The 21,284-nt window shown below is 41.2% G+C and overlaps 1 protein-coding gene across 2 annotated transcripts in view; it reads left to right on the top strand.

Annotated features, from left to right (window-relative positions):
• The window catches only part of SHTN1 (shootin 1), a 60,241-nt gene that overhangs the window by 23,532 nt on the left and 15,425 nt on the right, over positions 1-21,284 (top strand). For both annotated transcript variants that reach the window (XM_042818888.1, XM_042818889.1), the window contains exons 6-13: positions 725-822; positions 1,774-1,855; positions 3,842-3,936; positions 14,397-14,543; positions 14,630-14,783; positions 16,745-16,844; positions 18,623-18,705; positions 21,111-21,220. In XM_042818888.1, coding sequence (XP_042674822.1) covers positions 725-822; positions 1,774-1,855; positions 3,842-3,936; positions 14,397-14,543; positions 14,630-14,783; positions 16,745-16,844; positions 18,623-18,705; positions 21,111-21,220 — 869 coding nt within the window. The remainder of the gene's footprint in view (positions 1-724; positions 823-1,773; positions 1,856-3,841; positions 3,937-14,396; positions 14,544-14,629; positions 14,784-16,744; positions 16,845-18,622; positions 18,706-21,110; positions 21,221-21,284) is intronic.

A 21,284-nucleotide genomic window follows, 5' to 3' on the forward strand; every position in this document is an offset into this window, starting at 1 on the left:
TTTTGTGGTGTTTTTATGTTAACCTAAACCGTGATATATTATGTATGCAAACTGATCTCCTGTTAGGAAGTGATTATAATCAAATGGTTTGTTCCATTGTGAATTTAATTTATTTCATATTTTCATAATTCAGGAACAAAAATTCTGAGGGGAAAATTACAAGCATTAACTCTTCCATCAGTAAAGGTTATATTCTGACTCTGTTCCCATAATGTTACAAAGACCAAAAATTGGCAGCTGTTCAGGACAATTTCTTCAGTGCAAATCTCCCAAGTATTAACTGCCTGTTGTTTTGTTTATTTCCCTTGTGACAAGAACTCATGATCCAAAAAGAACTGAAGTGCATTAATTTGTTCCAAAGGATGCCTATTAAAAATTGCTTTCTGCTACCTGAGTACCAGAGCCTCTGTGATGTGACAGTCTCCTGAGTAGGACTGAGGATGCTTTGCAGTGACAGAATTGGTCCTTTTATAGCACAAAATGAATCAGCACTGAACAAGGCGGGGTGCCACAATAGGGTAAATCTGGAACTGGAGGCCAGTTAGGTATCTACTACTTAACAATTGCACAAAGTTCCTAAATTATTGCAGATGTGCCTTGAATACGTCCAGTGCTTTGCTCAAGGTCGTTTTGTGTTTGCTTACACTGATATGACGTTTCTTTTGTTGTTTTCTCCCAAGAATAAAATAAAAATATATTTTTCATTTCCTTCCTCAAACTGTAGAGCTGCGAGATCAAATCATATCTGTTCATGAGGAAAAGAAGACCTTAGCCATTGAACTGGAAAACCTGAGGTGCAAACTTGTAGAAGTAATTGAAGAAGTATGTATTGTACCGTGGAAGGCGAGACCACATTAGTGTGTAGTCAGTACTTTTTGTATCTAATTTTGCTAAAAAAGCTCAGTTGTGAAGTTAATTGAATACTGTCAAATCGAAAGTCCTGCCAGCCTGCCCATATGATGGTGCATTTGGAGTACACATCTAGAAGAGACTTTCTACATCAGAGTCCAGTCTTGCTGCTATTACTCACAGATGTCTCTTCATTATGTGTTCCAGTGCATGTATTTTCATTCTTACCTCCCCTGCCTGACATTCCCCCTCATGTATCAGCCTGCTGTTGTACTTTTCTTTTTTCTTTCTTAAACCTGTGCATGTGCAATAAATACTTTTTGCTGCTACTTCATTGAACATGTCCTTGAGTTTAGCCATTGGCAGTGCCCTGTCGTGGTAATTAGACCAGCAAATTGGCTTTCTGAGCCAGCAGAATTTCATTCCTGTTTGAAAACTGGATAAGCCATGTACTGATGCAAATCAGGACTTAGTGGTTCTTCCTGTCTGTGCAACACTTGAATTCAGAAAGACACAGCTGACAGCTCTTGGACAATGAACAGAGCTCAGGGTAAAAAAAAAAAAAAACTAAAAACAAAACTAAAAACCAGCAGCCTGTCTGTATTAAGAGGCAAGCAGTCAAGGGCAAAGTAGTAATTTTTTAACCAGGTGCTGTGGTGCCTCATCCAGAAAGGCTGAAAATGTGTTGTAGCTGGGGATGATACATGCTGTGAGAATGGGCCATGGAAGCCCCTTTAATCCTGCTTGTGATAGGGGTCTGTAAGTTGGAATCAAAATTCTTTCCATCCCACAGGAAGCCACAGCATCAAGACAGTACTAAGGAACAGAATTACTGAAAGCAAAATGTTGCTTACGTTATGTAATGTGCCTTATGCCTCTAACTAAAACAGCCTTGTTTTTTATTTGTTCTTTGTAATCTTATAGGTGAATAAAGTGAAAGAAGAAAAGGCTGCTTTGACAACAGAAGTTAATAAACAGCAAAAACTGTTGGAAAAATGTAACAGAGGTATGTTGCTTCAGTAGATTATCTAAAATATAGCCTTTGCAGAAGTTTATAATATTATTTCAGAATTTTTATATAATAGTATGAAGAATTGTATTGCGGAACAGTGACTGCAGTCTAGAAATGAATTTTGGCCTTATTGCTGTAGGCACTGCATAAATGCATGGACAGTTCTAGACTTCCTGATTTGTGGAAGCATGCAGAATAAATAGCAGGTTGAATGGGAGAGTAGGAAAACTTTTTCTCTGTGGTAGAAACGGCAGACAGCCATCTTCCCATTGCCTAAAATTGTTCCAATTTATCTTCAGGTTCTTCCTCTGCAGTAATGTTCTGTCTGCGCATACGAGAAGATAAAAGCTCTCAAAGCAACTTGATTGTGTTCTGAAATGTTTGTCAGGTAGTGAAGGGAATTGCCAAGGCTGCCAGTATCGCACGGGAGGACTTGCATCCAGCTGCAGGCAGGGCACAGCCATGGTGAAAGCACGGAAGTGCAGTCTTTGAAGTGATGAAGATTCCGATCATGCTGTAGCCTTTTGCTAATAATGCTCTCTTTTTCTTTGGAAAAAAGTATACAAAATGCACAGCCTGTGTTTTCAAAGAAACAAATGAGTGTTGAATTACAGAGAAATGTATGAACTCCTAGTGGGACAGTATTTTACCTTCTGTGGATTCTGCAGGTACCCTTTGGTATAGGGAGAAGAGATTTGCTTAGTAGTGCGTGTTCTGCAAGCTTTCAGGCGTTCTCTTGTCTCTCATGTGTCTGCACTGCTTGAGCCTGTGACAGGCTATACTTGAAGACTCTTAAAACATCAATCTTTGGTTAGATTGGTTAAACAGACTAGCCTGAAGAAGCTTTTGTTGCAATGGTGTTACAGATTAAAGATTTCCAAAATGTTTTCATTTTTCCTGAGTACAATCAAAAGAACCACCCCTTAGTTCATGTTTGCCTGTTATTCTGGCCCCATGAAATCATATTGTGAAGGGAAATTCCAAACCTCACTCGACTGAGGCTGGCAAATACAGTTTCCTCCAACATGCATAGTAATGATTGGTAGTTTGAGCAGGGCTCCCCTGAGGCTTTGATTGCTCTCACACACAGAAGCAAAATATGATCTGTGGTACTCAGTGTCTGTTACTGGAGTTTTGAGGCTGGGTTCCACCAGAAGGTGCTCTGTCTTTATTCATTAAAAAGAATTAACAACCCTGGAGCAACAGGGAAGGAAAGGGGAGACAAATTGAATTTTCGTGTCTGCCTGGATGCTTTGCTTGAAGATTTCCTAGGACAGAGAATCTGTTATCCTTTTCTTTCATCTAAAGAGCAGTGATGAGAAGAGCAGTATTCTGTGAGAATTATCCGTCAAAGCAAGTATATTTTTTAAGTCTCAGTTTTTAGTTTTGCGCATGTAAGCTGTATTTTCTTGTATTTTCTTGTATACTTTTTAAGGTAGTAGCTTATAATATTTAGTCTGTAAGCTTAATAACACCCAGGTGTCAAACTTTACTCTGCAAGATGTGTACTCATGCAAGAATGGCATGTCTGTGGAGCTGTAACTTGGCAACTTGGAATATACCTATCTAAACTAAGCTAGCATGCTTCTTTGTGGAACAGTCATGAAAGAAGAGGTGAAACTGCTTTCCAATAGGTTTTCAAGCACCTGATTTTGTGGTACAGCCTTTTGATTTTGAGTCCACAAGTCAGCGCAGCAGTAACTTTGCTCAGCAGTGAAGGACAGGAGGAGTGTTACTCTGTTCAGAAGATCAGCTTTTGTGTATATATAGTGAGGTTTAGAGCAAAGAGGATAAACACTGCAACGTGGGCTGTACACAGGAAAGAAAAACTCATTTACAACTTCATTCAAAAAGTCGCGGTACTGAAGAATCAGAGCCTATCTGCATAAATCAAGCAGTATTTTCGGTATTTTCTTCTCACACTGTGGTTTGTTATCCATTCTGCTTTTACTTCTGATTTTCTTTCTTTCTTGTAAACAGTGTCCGTGCTAGCAGTAGAGGAGTATGAAGAGCTTCATGTAAACTTTGAACTGGAAAAGAACTTACGGAAGAAAGCAGAATCATTTGCCCAAGAGGTGAGTAATCCAGAAAAAGGGATCTCTTTTAATCTCTTTTAGTCATCCAAAGCCCAGCAAGCCCATTAGATGTCAATTCCTGGCTCATGCAACAGCTGTCTTTGAATTTCCATGTACCACTTAACTAGCATATATTTCATATGTGAAATGGATTTAGTATTTTACAGAACTTATAAAGCATTCCACAGTTATCAGACTGGAAGGAGTGGTTCTTGGGAGCAGCCCTGTGGAGAAGGACCTGGGGGTCTTGACAGGTGAAAAACTTAACATGAGCCAGCAGTGTGCCCTTGCGGCTCAGAAGGCAAATGGTATCCTTGGCTGCATCAAAAGAGGGACAGGGAGGCGATTGTCCCTCTCTGCTCTTGTGAGGCCCCATCTGGAGTATTGAGTCCAGATCTGGAGCCCCCAGTACAAGAAAGACAGGGAGCTGTTGGAGAGGGTCCAGAGGAGGGCCACAAAGATGATCAGGGGGCTGGAGCACCTCCCCTATGAGGACAGGCTGAGGGAGCTGGGCTTGTTCAGCCTGGAGAAAAGAAGGCTGCGGGGTGACCTCATTGCAGCCTTTAAGTACCTAAAGGGAGCCTACAGACAGGAGGGGAATCAACTTTTTGAAAGGATAGATAACTGCAGGACAAGGGGAAATAGGTTTAAGTTGAAGGAGGGAAGATTTAGGTTGGATGTCAGGGTGAAGTTCTTTACTGTGAGAGTGGTGAGGTGCTGGAACAGCTGCCCAGAGAGGCTGTGATGCCCCGTCCATCCCTGGAGGTGTTCAAGGCCAGATAGGATGGGGCCCTGGGCAGCCTGGGCTGCTATGAAATGTGGAGGTTGGTGGCCCTGCATGTGGCAGGGGGGTTGGAGATTCATGATCCTTGAGGTCCCTTCCAACCCAAGCTGTTCTGTGATCCTGTGATATCCATGCAATCTTGCCTCTTTTTCAGGTGAGGCTTTCAAGTTACAGCAGGCTAAGTCAGCCGCAGCATTTCAGTGTGTTGCACGTAGTGATAGGGTCTGGGAAGGATAGTCACTTTTCTAGATGCATTGAAGCATTGTGTTTTTCTTGAAAAATAGCTAAACTCACAAGAAAAAAACAACCCTAAAACAGCCAAGTGATAAAATAGAGCATTAATTGAGGTTTATGTGAGTTTAGCTGCTATTTAACACGTGCCTTTTCAATTACCTACTGCAAGGAACATTCGAGTTGAAAAATTGCTTCTGTGTGCTATGAAAGATATAAACTCTTGAAGAGGAAAATGAGGTGCTGGGTAGCATTATGAAATGGCTAGTGATTGCTCAGATGGCTTCCAGCTGGCAGTGTTGTTTGCCCCAGAAAACACTGACAAACTGTCATTCTGTTGATAGACCAAAGCTATATAATTTTTTTTCCCCCAGGTGCATTTTCTGTTTGCACTCTGGATTTTGAGAGTTCTGCACTTGCGCTATATTTCAGACTTTTCTAACCTATGCCTTGTGTGCAATGTTTTTCTTAGTAATAGTTGGACTTCCTAAATAATTGTTTTACCAGGAGCTCTGCTTTTGAAGGCCGTTATAATCAGAATTGTGCGTTGTCATTATTGAAACACTGTAAATAAGGGAAACATCTGATTTCAGATTTCAAAACTATGGCTGCTAGAGGCAAATCTTTAGCCTTGAGGAAATCAGCTTCACATAGAGAGTTCTTTTGCTTTTTATCTTTGCTGCTGCTTTTTTTTCCTCACCCTTTTTTTGGTGGGAATAATTTTTTTACTGCCCTAGATCTAAATGCATCCAGTCAGGGCTGGTAAACAAGGGCATGTTAGTAATTTTGAAACTGTATGGAGAACACTGAATGTGCTTATTGTGTTCTGTTAATATTGTGTTTTGTGCTGGCTGTTTGATTTTTTTGGGGTATGAATAGAATGATATAGGAACATTTTAAGCAAAATGTTTTGTGGAATTGAGATGAAACTGTATGCAAATTAGAAAAGCTGGAAACTAGTGGTGATGAAGTCGAGCAGATACTGCTCGTGATCTCTCTGTCATGTGTGCTCTCTCTGACTGTGCTGTGTAAAGGCTGAAGAACTTCACAGCAGCTGAGCCAAGGTACTGCTCCTCTTTCTCCTCATTGCACCTATTGCACCTCTTTCCCATATTCCCCTTTGCAAGGTCACCATATTGACCTCTCAGGAAAACTATAGCTGCCATCTCCTGCCTGTTGTCAGGACCTCTGCCACGTGTCTGACATGTAACTGTACTTCAGGCAAAGCAAAGGCGGCCGACACATTTTTGCTCCAAAAGAAATAAGAAAAATGCAAATAGTTTACTAGTAAAAAAAATATCCTTTCCAAATTTGTGATGTGAGACTGGACTTAGTAGGATGTTGTTAAAATCAAGAGATATTAGAGAAAAATTCCTCAAGAGGAGCAATTTCAGAAGTCATAGAGACGTAGCGCATCCTTCAAAGCCCAGTTACACAGAGCTGTGTGAGATGGAGCCCACATTCCTGTGCAGGACAGAACTGCCCACCTCCCTTTGCCACGGCTTCAGTGCCATTTGCACATTGAAATTTTGCTGTGGTGGGTTTTTTTTTGTTTGTTTTTCTTTTAGAAATAAAAAATCTTCAAATTCCATTAAGGTTATTTAAGATAGAAGCATTTATTAGCAGCCATAAGTTTTTAAGTAAAATGTTGCCTATTTTTATTAAATATTTGTTTTGATTTTTTTAAGACTGTTATCAGTTTGTGCCACAGAAGGCACAGACTGGTAACTAAGCATTTCTAAAATTTGGGAAACCTGTAACACTTCATTACCCATATTTTATGCTAAATATATTAACAAGGCATTTTAAAGAATCTTATGAGGCTGTGCAGTCATTCTTGTTTTATGAGCAAGTTTGGTTGGCTGTGATATCTGTACAATTAATATTTTCAGGAAACAACTTCCTGAGAATGAAGCATGTTCATTTAGCGTGCATTATTACAATATCTGTCTCACATTTCATACTGTTGCTTTATCTTCTGTATAGAACAATTATGTGCTTCTGTTCATTAGCTGACAATAGAAGATTGTGTGTAAAGGTCTTGCATCTCTCAGATGTGAGTAATTTGTAACTGCATAGTTGAGCTGGCTTTTGGGTCATTCAAGAATAATATCTGGTACTCCAGGCCTAGAATGTTGCTTTTGTTCAGATGCATAACTGTGGCATTCAGACATTCATTTTGGAAGATATATCAAGGTATTTTCTGAGTGTTGAATAATGAACTGACACTCCAGCTGTTAAATGCAACACCAAAGAAATTCTGGTTATTTGCTAACCAGGTTATTTGTTTTTTTTATTTCATGCCATTGTGTTAAGATGGAAATATTCACCAATGAAATATCATAGAATCCTTCGAGTCGGAAGGGACCTTTAAAGGTCATGTTGTCCATCCCCACGCACTGGGCCGGGCCGTGCAGAGCTCCCCCAGGTGCTTCGTGGTGGCTGCCGACAGCGTGGTGTGTGGCCTGAACCCTTGCGCCCCTGGAGCACTTTGAGATGGGAAATAGGCTCAGACTTGTGTGCTTGTCTGTGCCTCATCACTGCAGTGACTTTAGAGTAGTATATTTTACTGTGTTGTTTCAGTTTGTGATGTCTCCAATTACCTAGCTGTGGACGTAGCATATGCAGAGCTCTGAAGCAGTGGAGGCCACGAGCAGCTGCCACAGCTGTGCTCCAAATGATGCCCTTTCTGTCCTGTGCTTCTGACAGGAGATGGGGATTTGCCACAGGATGTGAGCAACTGGGGCTGCCGGTCTGAGAGGATGGGAAGGGGAGTGAGTGTGTGTGCAGAAGCAAATGCAGATGGGGTGAGAGAAAAGACAGAGAGGGAGCAAGTGCACCGGGGAGTGAGAGAACACTTGAAAATCAGCTTTTGATTAAAAAAAATAAAATAGAATAAAATCCAATGCAGCTTTAATTATAGTCATGCTGCTGGCACCACCATAATATATATTTAATTAATCAAAAATGATCCACCTTCACACATTAGAATTCATGCTCTTTAGAGATTTTAAAGAAACTGAGTAAATATTGTCAGCCACAGTGTGGAGAGCGGGAAGGAAAAAGAAAAGGGTTTGAAGTGAGTCACAATCCACTATGAAAGGTGCAGGAATCTGCATAAAAGAACTAAATAAATAGAGTGTGTAAGGGGTGGGGGCATGGAAAAAGCTGTACCTACCTGAATAAAACAGGGTTGTTAACACAGGAATCTTGGCAGGCTTAACTAGAATTCTAGTGTCATGTTTTAAGAGACACTTTAAGATCTCTCAGCTCTTTGTAGAGCAGTTTATAAGCAAACAAAGGAAGGAAGAGAGTATCTTGAAGGCCATTGCAATAATATAGAGGCTAGCCCTGAAAAGCACTCTTCCACAAAGATGAGCAAAGTACAATACATCCAGCCAAAGCAAGCCAAAAGGGGTGGAACACAGTGCAAGATGTAAATTGAAGGTCTTAACAATGTAAAAATCCTAGGGGTTTAAGGGAAAATTTCTGGCATAAATGGTTGATTAAGCGTACAGCCAGCCTTGCAACAATATTTTGAAAGGTAACAGTGTATTACAGTTGTGTATGCTGGCACAGGGCTGACAGCTGCACCTAAAGTTACTTCGGAAGCCTCCCTGAGAAGAGGCAGCGTGCTCCCAGTTAGCTGTGAGCTGTTCCTATCTCTACCCTGCATCTCAGGTAAACACAAATGGAGTGTCAAACTGCTGATCTGATCTGGTGGGTTCCTCTTACTCTCTTTGGTTTCCCAAATGTTTATGGTTATCTGTAAAGTATTTTGTGATTCAAGAAGTTGCACTCAGAACTGTCATCCAGATAGATTAAAAACAAAGTGAGTCTGTAATACGCCTTGTTCATCTTTTCCCTGCCTTTGCTCCAATTCTCACTACTTATTAATTTGTTCCCCTCAAACTGTCTTTACCCTTTACCTGCACCAGTGCATAGCTGATGCATTACTTAATCTGAGATTGAATCTTCCAGAATCGAATGGTAAAAGGTGGCTGTCATTTTATATCACTCAGGAAAAATTACTGTATTTTTTCACAGATGTCTGCACTACTCATAGGATTGATTATGTGCTATGAGTTCGGTTATCTCAGTGCTTTGTGTGCAGGCTCTGGAAGAACTCTTCATTGGATGCAATTGTGACTTTTGGGTTAATTCATGAGGACTTTTGTGTTAATGTGCTACATCTGTGAGAGGGTACTGCAAAGCCAGCACTCATAGAGCAACTCTCTCTGCTTACAAGTACAGCACTCTGCGTTGCCAAGGATGCTTTGACAGAAACTGGTGTCTGAAGATAATTAATTTGCAGTCCAGCTGATTGAACTGGAAATAATAATTAAAGAGAGTGGTTAGTGCTTCAGTTCTCCTAAGCTTGGATGTTAGAACTTTTGAAGCATGATCCAACACTAATATGTTTCATCAAGCTTTTACCCAGGAACAAGTTTGTGAAATGGTGACAGATTTACAGAGGTATATAGGAAACTCTGTGGTCTCTCCTTTATTTTCTCCCCCCCCCCCTATTTTTTGTTGTTGTATTTTACTGTTCAGGCACTTACTCTGGGAGAAAAAAATGAAGAGTTTTCCTTCTCTTTCATAAAATATTATAGATCATCTGGAAAGAGGGTAGTGACTGTTGGCTGCCCATTGCTCTGTGTTGCTTAAACCTGTGGTCCTGATTGACAGTCAGGTTGGTTCTGTGGTAGTTTGAAAATCTGGGGTTAGTCGTTAGCTCTTTTGAAAATCCCAATCTGTGGAATTACTGGAAATGCTCTGGTTTCCCATAACTCATGTTCTTTGTTAAAGAGAATCTCACTGTGTGCCGTCCGTTCCCTTCCTATTAGCTGTTTTAGTAATCTTGTCTTTCTGTTTGACATCTCAGGGTGGTAATTCTCTATAGGAGTAGGTCCGATCCAAGACAGGAGTATAAGCACCTGATAGAGAATTTTCAGATCTGAGTAATGACGTGTGCACTTAAAGCTAAGCATGTGCTGAAGGAAGTTACCTTCAGAACCATTCATTTGTTGTAGCTTTTTTTCCTGAGTAGTGCTTCAGAAACCTATGAACCCACTAGAACACGCAGCCTTTGTAACTCACACTGGGCTAATGTCACTCCTCGATACGTAGCATTGAGCCTGAGTGTGGGAAGAGCATTTCTAGGTCAATGTCCAAACTATGGCTGAGTTTCGTAATGTGCTTTAATGAGGTGTGTCTGTTTATCAACTCTTCTGTCAACCCCCCCCCCCCCAACACTAGGCATTGTTTCCTGCTGTAATATTCGTATGCAGTGAAGCTCACGAGCCTAGATGTCCTTGATAATACAGCACAGTTCAGCAGTTAGGAAGTTTGAAGTGTGTATGTATACATATTTTTCCTTATTAGCCATTGAACTAAAACACCCGCTTGGTCTTGCGTTTCAAATCCAGAGTGCCCCCTGAACTTAGAGCCACTTAGTGCTCTATTGAACTATAATCAGGCAAGATCACTCTCTCTCCCACATCACATGAAGTCCTCCATACAGGCTGTTTGTTCCCTTGGGGAGATACAAGTACCTTGATCCTGCCTCTCTTGGGGACTCAATGCACATACGAAGGCAGCAATATAAGGCCACAGGTTATCTGTATTGCAAAAGACATTGGCTCCTGTAGATTATGGCATATGTAAATGGGTGCTTTACCACACCATGAGGTTGATTTATTGATTCCCTGATAGGGTGTGGAGGAGATGGAGCTGGATTTGACATCAGGGCCAGCTGGTCAGTTGACTGCTCTTGTTTTCTTTTCTCTTTAAGCTTCCAGATTTTGTCTCTGCCTTGATACGTACGTAGTTTTATTCTACTTGCAGTGTTTGCCCTCGACTTTTCTTTCACTTTGTGCTGCCACTGATTGCCTTAAAATAGCAGTGCTGCAGTATTTGGATGTTATTCTGCCCTTCAAACTGTAGCTAAGACAAGTATTTATGTAGTGAGTACTGAAATGAGTAATAGCTTAATAGAAATGTAGCAGCACACGGGTATTAAAGCATTTCCTTTGGCCTCATTTTGCTCCTGGGAGAAGAGTTAGTTGGAAAGCATCGAGTCGTACCCTCAGCATTGCTTGAACTAGACTTGCAGTTCCCAGGGACTTGACACCGACAGGATTGCTTTCTAACCTTTTTTTCAATTAGGAAGAATTTTTTGTGGCTCTGGTGTAAACAGAAACCAGCTGCAGCGAATGCTCTGTAGGGTGATGGTTAAAGCAGGGGTCAGAGAATGAGGTGTGGCTTCATTGAGGTCAGAAGAAAAGCCTTTATTATTGTCAGGATTTCGCTCCCATCCCTGCCTCCCTCCCCAGTTTTTGTTCAGACTTTTGATGGAACGTGGCTCACAGATTTTCTGCACTTCAGAGCTTCAGTTTGTAAACTCAGGGGAAAGATGTGCAGCTGGTTTGTACAGCACTTGCAGATTGTACAAAGAGGAGGATAGGTGTTCATCCTTTGTGGTCTGCCTTTGTTGCAGTTTCCACGGATTCCCCCAGCCCTGACTGACGTTTCTAGCATTGATGAGGATACTCAGCAGATAATTGTTGAGCAGGTGGCAGAGTCGGAACTAATCCATCAATTGGTTAAATTCCACCTGGTCCAAATAATCCTGTTAGTAGCTATTTTGCCCTTTCAGCAGTTTCTTTAGTTAATATTCAGGGTTGTGCAGGCAGACGGGTTCCAACCTCACTAAAGCAGTAATTGTTTTAATTTAAAATTAGAATTGATTTTACAGGTCTCTTTTGTCCGGTGTCAAACACGCGGTGCAACCTGTCATAAACTTGCAGCTGGTTCATCACCAGCCCCTTTCTGTGTTATCTGCCATGACCATCGTGTCTGGTTTTGGCCTTTCGTTTAGAATATGCTGGTACTTTAAATTACAGGAGTGGGCCTCAGATCTGGAATAGACAGGACTCCCAGTGAGAAATTGGTTATCATGTATCTGGTTGCAAGAATTAAGTCAAAAGCAAGAAACACTTCTTTCGTGGTGGAGAAAACCCTTTTGTATATATTGTAAGAAAGAAAATACTTGCCATGTCATGAAAATAACTAATAAGGCTAATTGGGAATGAAGGGCTTCTCTTTCCTCAGGTGACAAGTGAGAGGATGCGAGGCGATGGTCTCCCATAGTGCCAGGGGAGGTTAAACTGGATGGTGGGAAAAATTTGGGGTGGTTCTGCATTGGAAGGAGCTGCCCAGGGCAGTGGTGGAGTCTCCATCCCTGGAGGGGATTTAAGAGACGTTGGAGAGATGTGAGTGTGACACTAAGGGATGTGGCTTAGTGGTGGGACTTAGTACATCAGGTTGGTGGTTGGGCTTGGTGATCGTGAAGGTCTTTTCCACCCTAAAAGATTCTGTGATTTAGAGATGTATGACTTTTTCAAGATGCAGTCTCTCTTAAGAAGATAAAAGGTTAAACAAATGCAGGAATCTTAGTACAAATGTAAACCTTTACAGGTTGAAGTGGGTAGCACTGATTCCCAGCTTCCTTTGCCTTCGAATTGTTCTTGCCACAGATGTGGCTGTCTTGGTTTTGGGATGGGAAACCAACCCACCATGTGCATTTCGGCTCAAAGCAGTGCACAGAGTTCACGGTGAGCTCCCTTCCTGTACAGCATATTTGCTCCATGTGGCAAACTCACTTCTGATGACATCCTTGCAGCTCTCCAGAGAGGCCACGCACTGAGTGCAGTGAGCAGGGGCTGGCTGTGATCTCCTGCTGCCTGCACACAGCCTCTGATGATGGCCGTGCCCCAGGCCTGCTCACAGTGAGCCGTGTGGAAGGCAGGGGGAGGGTTATGCTCTTATCTGCAGTAAGCATTGGCAGTTCACCCTGTTTCATTGAGTAGGTCGGACAGGAAGAAGGCAAGCTCTTTCTCCGCTCTGTACGTGTTACAGTAAATTTGGGTTTGTTTTAAAACAAAGCACAGTACTGGGGCCTGCGTTCATTGTTTCCCCTTCATCGAATGCTTCCAGTTCTTTATCGCCTGCCTCGTGGCGCAGCACTGCCCGATGAAGTGTTCTCTATTGGCTGTATTAGTATTAAGGCCGCATCATTTGGTTCTTCTTGGCACGCGGAGTCAAGCAGGATGTGAGTTCAGAGTTCAGGAAGGTCAGGAGGCTTCTCACTCTGCATACGCTGCCAGAAGAGAGGTGCTTTCTAGAGAGGCTCAGAACGTCTGTGCAAATCGCAGAGTAGAGCACTTGCTTACAAATCTGCATCAGCTGATGGTTCTTTACAATCCGATTGTACTGAAAAAAATACAAATCACCTGGCAGTGCAGTAGCTCTGAGCAGGAAGAAACCATCAGTCAGTGTGTAGTACCTGGAATTTTGGCTGGTAATAAGCAGTGTAGAAACCTGGCAAAATCTCATGGAACTTTCATACTTGAAATACTGCAGTTTTTAAATATCTTCTTGCTTTTGCTGTGCTGTGGAGCAGCGTTTTCACAGTCTGAAGGAGCCTCTGGCTGTTCTCTGCTCTCCTGCTGTAAGTGGCACGCTTTGCTGAGTGCTCAGCATGACCCAGTCCCTACTTCTGCTGTAAGAACAGAAACAGCTAAGCTTTGCAAAAGTGCAGACTCCTGTCTGGTGGGCACCTTTCTACCTGGGAGAGATGTCAGGATGCAGAAGAAATTCACCAAGGAATTTTTTGGGGCAGGAAATAATTCTTCTTCTCCAAGCTCCTGAACAGACTGCAAGAAGCAGGTTTTCTCTCTTATGGGAATCTCACATGCTGATGTGGATGAAGCCTAGGAAAATGTGTGATATTTATATCAGTGTCATGCCTCTAAACAGATGGATTTTTTTTCCTCATGTATCCATTCCCTGAATCTAAAGTATAACTGAAAAAGAGAAAATGTGAACTTCGGAAGTGAAAGTCTGAAATGGATCTGAGATGCCTTTTTTTTTTTCCAAGGCAAGTACATACACTGATTACACAAATGTGGGCTGAAACGCATCACTCAGTCATGTACATACCCAGGTGATGGTGCAGTAAGTGGCCGTATGCCAAGGCTGGCAGATGTGGTTGAGGAGGTAGCTTGTGAATTCATAGGCTTTTCTTCCTCCACCCTGAATCCCTTTAATCTTTCCAGAGCTCCCAGAACAGGGATGTTCATTTTTCCAGGAAATAAATGAGACACGCAGTTAAATCACTTATGCTGCCAATGTGCAGGTAGTAGAGGTGTAGCAGAGGGTTGTTCTGGTTCCTTTCAGTATAAGCTGGGTTCTTGTGAATTTTACTCTCAGAGTTTCTTTTTCCTTCTTTCTCACCACCTTCCCCTCTATTCCTACTGTATTAACTCAATATTAACTTTTTTGCTTTCTTTCCAATTGCCTCTTCTTGTTTCTCTTTTTTCCAAGATAGCATCAGACTTAGATTAACTCTTGTTTTTGTTTGGGGCTGGGGTTGTTTTGTCAGATGTTTATTGAACAAAACAAGATGAAAAGGCAAAGCCAGCTGCTTCTGCAAAATTCTGCTCCTGATCAGCAGCTTTTGAAGGCTTTAGATGACAATGCTAAGCTAACCCATGCGTTAGAAGAAGAGAGGCTTCAACATCAACAAAAGGTAAAACTACTTTGCGTTTCATGCAGAAATCTTTGAAAGCTTCTTGAATTCAGGAATGAATTAATGCTACGGTTTGCCAACTGCAGGTCAAAGAATTAGAAGAGCAGCTAGAAAACCAAACACTGCAGAAGGAGATTAGTCGTCTTAAACAGCAGCTGGAACTCTTAGAAGAAGATAAAAAGGAACTGGAGCTTAAGTGTCAGAACTCTGAAGAAAAAGCAAGGGACCTAAAGCATACAGGTAATGAGTTTACTTTTAGAAGTATAATTGAGTGAATAATATACATCTAATGGAATGACATGTGATGGATTTGAGACCCAAGAAGCAGCAGCTTTTGTGTAGTTGAGATCAGAGAGTCATAGAATTGTTTGAGGAACTTTTGAAGTCCATCTGGTCCAACTCCCTGCAGTGACAGGGACACCTATGGCTTCATCAGGTGCTCAGAGCCCCATCCAGCCTGACACTGAACATCTCCAGGAATGGAGCATCCAGCACCTCTCTGGGCAACCTGTGCCAGTGCTTCAGTACCTTTATTGTGACAAACATTTTTCTTAAATCCAATCTAAATCCCCTCTCTTTTAATTTGAAACCATTTCCCCTTTTCCTCTTCCAGCAGACCCTGCTAAAGTGTCTCTCCCCTTCTTTCATGTAGTCCCGCTTTTGCTCCTGAAAGGTCACTCTCAGATCTCCCTGAAGGCTCTTCCCCACACTGAACAGCCCCGGCTCTCTCAGCCTGTCCTCGCAGGGAGGTGTTCAATTCCATGCATCATTTTTGTGGCCCTTGTCTGATGCTCTCCAGCAGGTCCAAGTCTCTCCTGTATTGAGGACTCCACATTTGGATCTCAAGATCCAGATGTGCATTTCCTGTGACGAGAGGTTCAGCAATTGCCTTCAGCTCAGAACAGTCGTGTTTAGAACGCACATGAAGGATAAACATTGTAAAACTTCTGTGACATAAAAACTCTGTTCTTAGATTGCCCTCCATCTTGTAGATGGATATGTACACCTGAGTGGGTTTCTGTGTGAAGGAGTCATTCATATTCAGCCAAGATGTGCTCCTAGATTTAAAAAAAACAACACAGAGTGAGGAAGTTTGTTTATTTATTGCTCTTTATTTAAATTTGCTTTTAAAAAGGGCTCCTGTTGTGTGCAGCCTTACTATAAGGACTGTGGGCCTATGCTTTGTTAATTTGGTGGCACAGTCTTCGTTTTCAGTCTTTTATTCAACTGAAGGCCTAAGCAGGTACTAATTTTAAGTATGATGGCTTGTCGTGAAAACACTTGAACCCCTGTCAAAGTCCCAAATCCTTATCATTACATAAGACTCCATATATAGTCACAGTTTTCTGAAACATATTCTTAAGAGCAGTATTATCTTAAAGCTTGTTAGCAGTGTTTTTTGTTGGAGTTTTACATTGCCCAGCCTTAAAAATACACCTAAGCAGGCTTCAGAGTTCTTCTCAGCTCTCTTTGAAAAGATCTAAACATGACAGCAGATTTTATCCTTCCAAATTGGTTTGTCCTTCAGAAGGAATTTGCCAACATGAAGTTTGTACCTGGGGTTTAAAGTCACTCCATTATTTATTTTTCTTACTTTAAATTGTAAAGACTGGAATTTCAATTGGAATTAGTCATAATGAGAACTGAAGAATTATGTGCAGAAGAGAGCCATATCAAAGTGAGATAAGCCCATTCCCCCTCAGCTTGAGCTATTTGGTGAGAGAAAAGAAGCCAAAGACCATCAGGAAGACATGATAGCAGTTTCTTGCCTTATCTTCATTAATTTCTCTCATCTCTTATTTAGTTTGTTATTTGTGGCTTCATATGATTCCATTCTGTATTCTGATGTACGTGAAGACTTGTTCAGCTTCCATGGAAATGCAGGAGGCTGATGCTACTGCAGTAGCATGAATGTGATGAACTTTTATCCATGCTGAGATTTTATAGAAAGAATTCTGTTTGAGGGGGAGAGTCATTTTAGTTTCAAAAGTAGCCCAGGTTGCAGTAAATGGTTTAGTGGATTTCTGTGCACCTGAGAGACTGCTGTTAGTAGAAAATGTTGCCAAAAATAGGACTTCCTAGCAACTGAGTGTTTTTTTTAGTTAATTAGTAGCTTTTTTTTTTGCTTAAGAGGCCAAAGTTGTTTTTAGAGCAGATGTGAGAAGCAGAGATCTCACTGGAGGTTTTTTTCTCTTGCGCAGTTGATGAACTTCAAAAACGAATACACCAATCTGAAAATCCTGCACCTCCTCCTCCACCACCACCACCACCTCCTCTGCCTCCTCCTCCTAACCCCATAAGGTAAGTGCTTACATCAAGAGTCTGTGCTTTTCTCTGCAGAATAAGTCAGAATGCAGAATATGTCACGAGTTTGCATTTGAATAGGAAAAGTATCTTTGAATAAAAAAGATTCTTTCTGTCTGCCTTGGGTTTATTCTTTCCACTTTGCCAGCTGGACACTCTCTCTGCTAACAATCTTGCACCCTGACCAGTTGTGAACAGTGTTTGTCTTCCCGAGCCACAGTCTGAACTGTGGCTTTGGAGGAGGAGAGACATCTGTCTCCTCTAAATTTAGGAGACTTTTCTATTATTGACCTGATTGATAGCTGTAATTATATACTTGTGAAATGCTTGTCTGAATCTGCTGCTAGGAATACCCCTTTGAACCAGAAGATATCTTGGGTTATAACTGTTGTCCCTTCCTGTCAGATAAAATTCAGATTGAATTTTTCAAAGAACCATAAAAGAAGTGGACCAATGCCATGTATTGGGCACTGCTCACAAATAACTGGAGTCCTAGAGCGTTCTATTGAATTTTAGGAACACAGCTAATGTTCATGTTGGCTCGATCTTTGCTTGAAATGAAACACGTACTGCAGTGCACTGTTGAAGTAGGGGGATAGATATTGGCACCCTGTTTTCTTCCATAACAGTCTCCATTTGGTTTAGAGATACCACTTTCAAAAAGTCTTGGAAGTCTGAGAGCTCTCCTTGCCTTGCAGAAGCACTTGTTTTTGATGTTCTTTTCCTCCATTTAAATTGTTTTATTTTTAAATGAACTTGGATAACACTTTCTAACCTCTGTAGTGGGAAGTACATACAAATGTCTTGGTAACTACTGGATTCAATATGTTAAGACAAATGATTAGTGGGGAAAATTCAGACCTTTGTTCAACTTGCTCTATTTTTAAAAATCTAAACGTTTTCTGATCAGTTGTGTTAGGTATTTTACTCCTTTTATCTTCATTAATTCCTTTGGTTTGCCTGCTTCTTTCTCATGAACATATAGCACAAATTAACTTTTGAGTGATTTTTTTTCTTTTCTTTGAGGCCTTTACTAATTGGGATAGATAGCACTGTCTGCTTTAAGCCTTGTGGTAGCTAAAGCAGAGCATTTCTTTCAAGTATTGTAAAGTGTATGTGAGCATAAGCTATTTCAGAACCTGGGTGCTGGGTGTTCTTTTTATTCTGGAGTGGAGCTTTGGCACTTTATCTCAGGGAGGTCTCCCAGCTTCTTAAGGAGCAGTGGGGAATGATGAGCCCCCTTACATGCTAGATGCAACTGGGAGCATGTGCTTGGGCTTTAAATGAATCATTTCCTTGCCTGGATTTTTACGTTTTGACTGTAGTGAAGGGATAATTATTTAACACTGTAAGAAGATTGCAAACTTGGAATTGGTGAGAAGATACTGATCACCATATTTAAGTGTCCTCTGGAGAATAATACTTCACTTTGATATCTACAGCTCTTCCTTTTTTTTTTTTTTTTTTTTTAAGAGCTGGAACAGCTTCAATTTGTCATTTGTCACAGTGAGACACTGTCCTTTAATATTCAAATCTGAAGTGTTTTGATTTGTGCCTAATGTCTGTTAAAAAGAAATAAATTTCTCTGGTGCATTTTGATGGGAGGCGTTGTGGGGGGTAATTCAGAACATACATCTGCATTCAAGAGCTGCTAAATGAGTCTGTTGTAAGTAGCTGTATAATCAGGTGTAAGCAAGCTGTTGGTGGGGCATGTTCAGAGTTCATTGGTGCAGTAGAGGACAGAGTGATAGTCTGCAGTTCTGTTTTCCTCAAAGGTCTCTCATGTCAATGATTCGCAAGAGGTCTCACTCCAACACCAACGTGAGCAAGAAGGAGAAACCACCTCAGCAGGAGTCAGGTATGGCTCATCTTTCACAAGTCATGCACATTGTTCACTAGACAAAGCTAGTGAAAATGAACTGTGTGTGCCAATTGTTATGCAAATGCTTGCACTTGTCAGCATTAACGATTGCTGTCCGTGTCTCAGCATATTCATCTACCTTGCAGTCCAGAAATGTGATTGCAGCCCAGTTGTATGAGCTCTGAGATGACAGATGGTATCTTTGGCATTGTTGCTTTGCACATGTAAACCCTATCAAGATTCCAAGCAAATTTGCATAGCCCTCTTTAGTTATCCCCCTTCAACTGAGCTTGTGATCAACATCCAGTATATTTCTTCCAAAGGGATTTTAGTATGAGCAGTCATAAACCTTAGAGAAGACTTGCTGTAGCCACAAGGAAGATCTTATCTTCCTACTTCTGGGTGTCGTGGTTATTAGAGACATCTGTGCAGTGATTTCACTCACTGATGTGACAGAGAAATTCATCTTTCATTTTTGTTTTTCTCCTGTGAGGAGATGGGTGTTCAGGTTTATCTCAGACTTGCAGGAAGGACCTGGCGAGGTGAGCACTCAGCTGGGTATGGAGATGTGCTGGGTGAAATGGATGGGGAGAATTTCTGGGTTCAGTTTAGGCTCCGTGCAGCTCGCTGGGTTGCACCGTAGCAGTTTGGTAGTCTGCAGCAGTTACACTACAGCAGCATTGAGAGACACAACCAGTGTGTAGCAGGCACATTACATGGCCAGTGCTGTACCCATCCACAGGCTTCTGGAAGAAGCAGGACAAGCCAGCAGTCATGAAACAGAGTGCAGGTGATATATTGGATAATAGAGGGAAGCTTCCTGCTTAGAATGGCATTGATTTTGTGACGACTTCTGTCCAGAGCCTTTCCATGGAGCTAGTTTAAACGCTGCAGGTTTTATCCCTTGATCCATATCTTATGAAATTACCTCTCAAAGTTGACTGTACTGCTAATCCTTTAATAGTACTAAAAAACTAAAACAAAACAGTCATGTGCTGAGGTGGCTCTGAATGCAGAATAACAGCTGAAATTCCATTTTATTGTTGCTTAATGGAAGCTGGAAACTTAGTAGGTTGAGAATGGGAGTTAAGTACAGATTCATAGATGATCATGAGTGCCTTAAGTGGCAAAGCTAGTCAGACAAGTGTTGCCAGTTAAAAAGACAGATTTGCCTCATTATTTCTCTCTCATAAAACAGTAGAAGTTTGTTTGTAGCAAATTGCTTAGCTTATTTGGTGCCACTTAAATAAAGATGGGGGCTAGAGAAGGGAGCCAGGGTGAAATGATGGATATAGGGTAAAACTGTTACAGAAGAATTACTGCTAGCTGATGGTTGCAGTATTGCAAGCATGGCTGGATTACTGGATGGCACCAACAAGAGAAAGAGGAAAGGAAGCATTATCACCCCTGTTCTTTAAGGGAGGAACTGAGGAGTGAACTTGGACTGGGGGAATCTTTGGGAACTGGTGATTGGTCTGAGAAAAAAGATTGCTGGTGTGGGTAAAATGCTGAGACATGACCTTGTGCTGAGATCTCTGATGGAGAGTCAGTCTTACCTTTCAGTAGCAATTAAATTACGTTCCCTTCGTTTATCAAGTTTACTTACCTTGAAGCATCCCAGATGTTTTGATTGTATCTTTTTGTTGAGAGTTAGAAACAGTGATTGCAGGAAACACTATGAAATTTACAACGAGTTCTCAAATCCTACTTCATTATTTACTAGGAAACTTTAACAGTTCTGACCTTTCTTCAATCACGTGAGCTGCTGCTTCTCTTAATGGTTGAATTGTTCTTAAGATAAAAATATAAAGGGGGAAAAGTTCTTTCTTGATCGAGTTGTTATATCCAACCCTAGGCTTGTTTTGACCCTCATTAAGGACTTAAGATGAGTGGTTCGATCCCATACCACCAATTAAGCCTTTAGATTTGAAACAGCCTATTTGTGAAATTAAAGCCTGACATTAAATTGGCTTACAATACAGAAACTGCATTTCTATGAATCATCAATAGTACCCTGACAAGCAAGAGATCAAAAGTCTATTTAAAATTCTTATTATGTAAGGTACAGCGTTGCAGCTTTGAATAGCATCAACCATATTTCTGCGTGTGTTTCTTTTAAGTGGTCTTTTTTCCCTTTTTGTCTTTTGTTGGAGTATCCAGAACTCTGGAAAGTTGACAGGTACTGTGCTGAGGTTCATCACATAGCTTCCAGTTTCTCCTGAATGTCTTGCAGCCATGAGAGAGAATCTCTTGAAAATCAGCCTGTTTCTTTCGTGATATTTGAGTTTGGGCTGGATGTGGCAAGCAAGCTGTTTAGGAGACTGTTTAACATGTTATTTTCTTTCTGCTATTCCTTTGTAGTTCGTGTTTAGAATGTGGTATCCTCTTTGATTTTGGAGCAGGTGAAGAAGTTACAGATCTGAAGAGACAAGCTGTTGAAGAGATGATGGACAGAATTAAGAAGGGAGTTCATCTCAGACCAGTCAACCAGTCAAGCAGACCTAAAACAAAGGTTTGGAATAAATACAAAGCAGCAGTATTATCTGAGCATAGTAATTTTTACAAAAACCAAATTT

Source organism: Centrocercus urophasianus, unplaced genomic scaffold (assembly GCF_019232065.1).
Source record: "Centrocercus urophasianus isolate 14NV4802_14NV808 unplaced genomic scaffold, USGS_Curo_1.0 seq_17, whole genome shotgun sequence".
In the NCBI taxonomy this organism is placed as follows: Eukaryota; Metazoa; Chordata; class Aves; order Galliformes; family Phasianidae; genus Centrocercus; species Centrocercus urophasianus.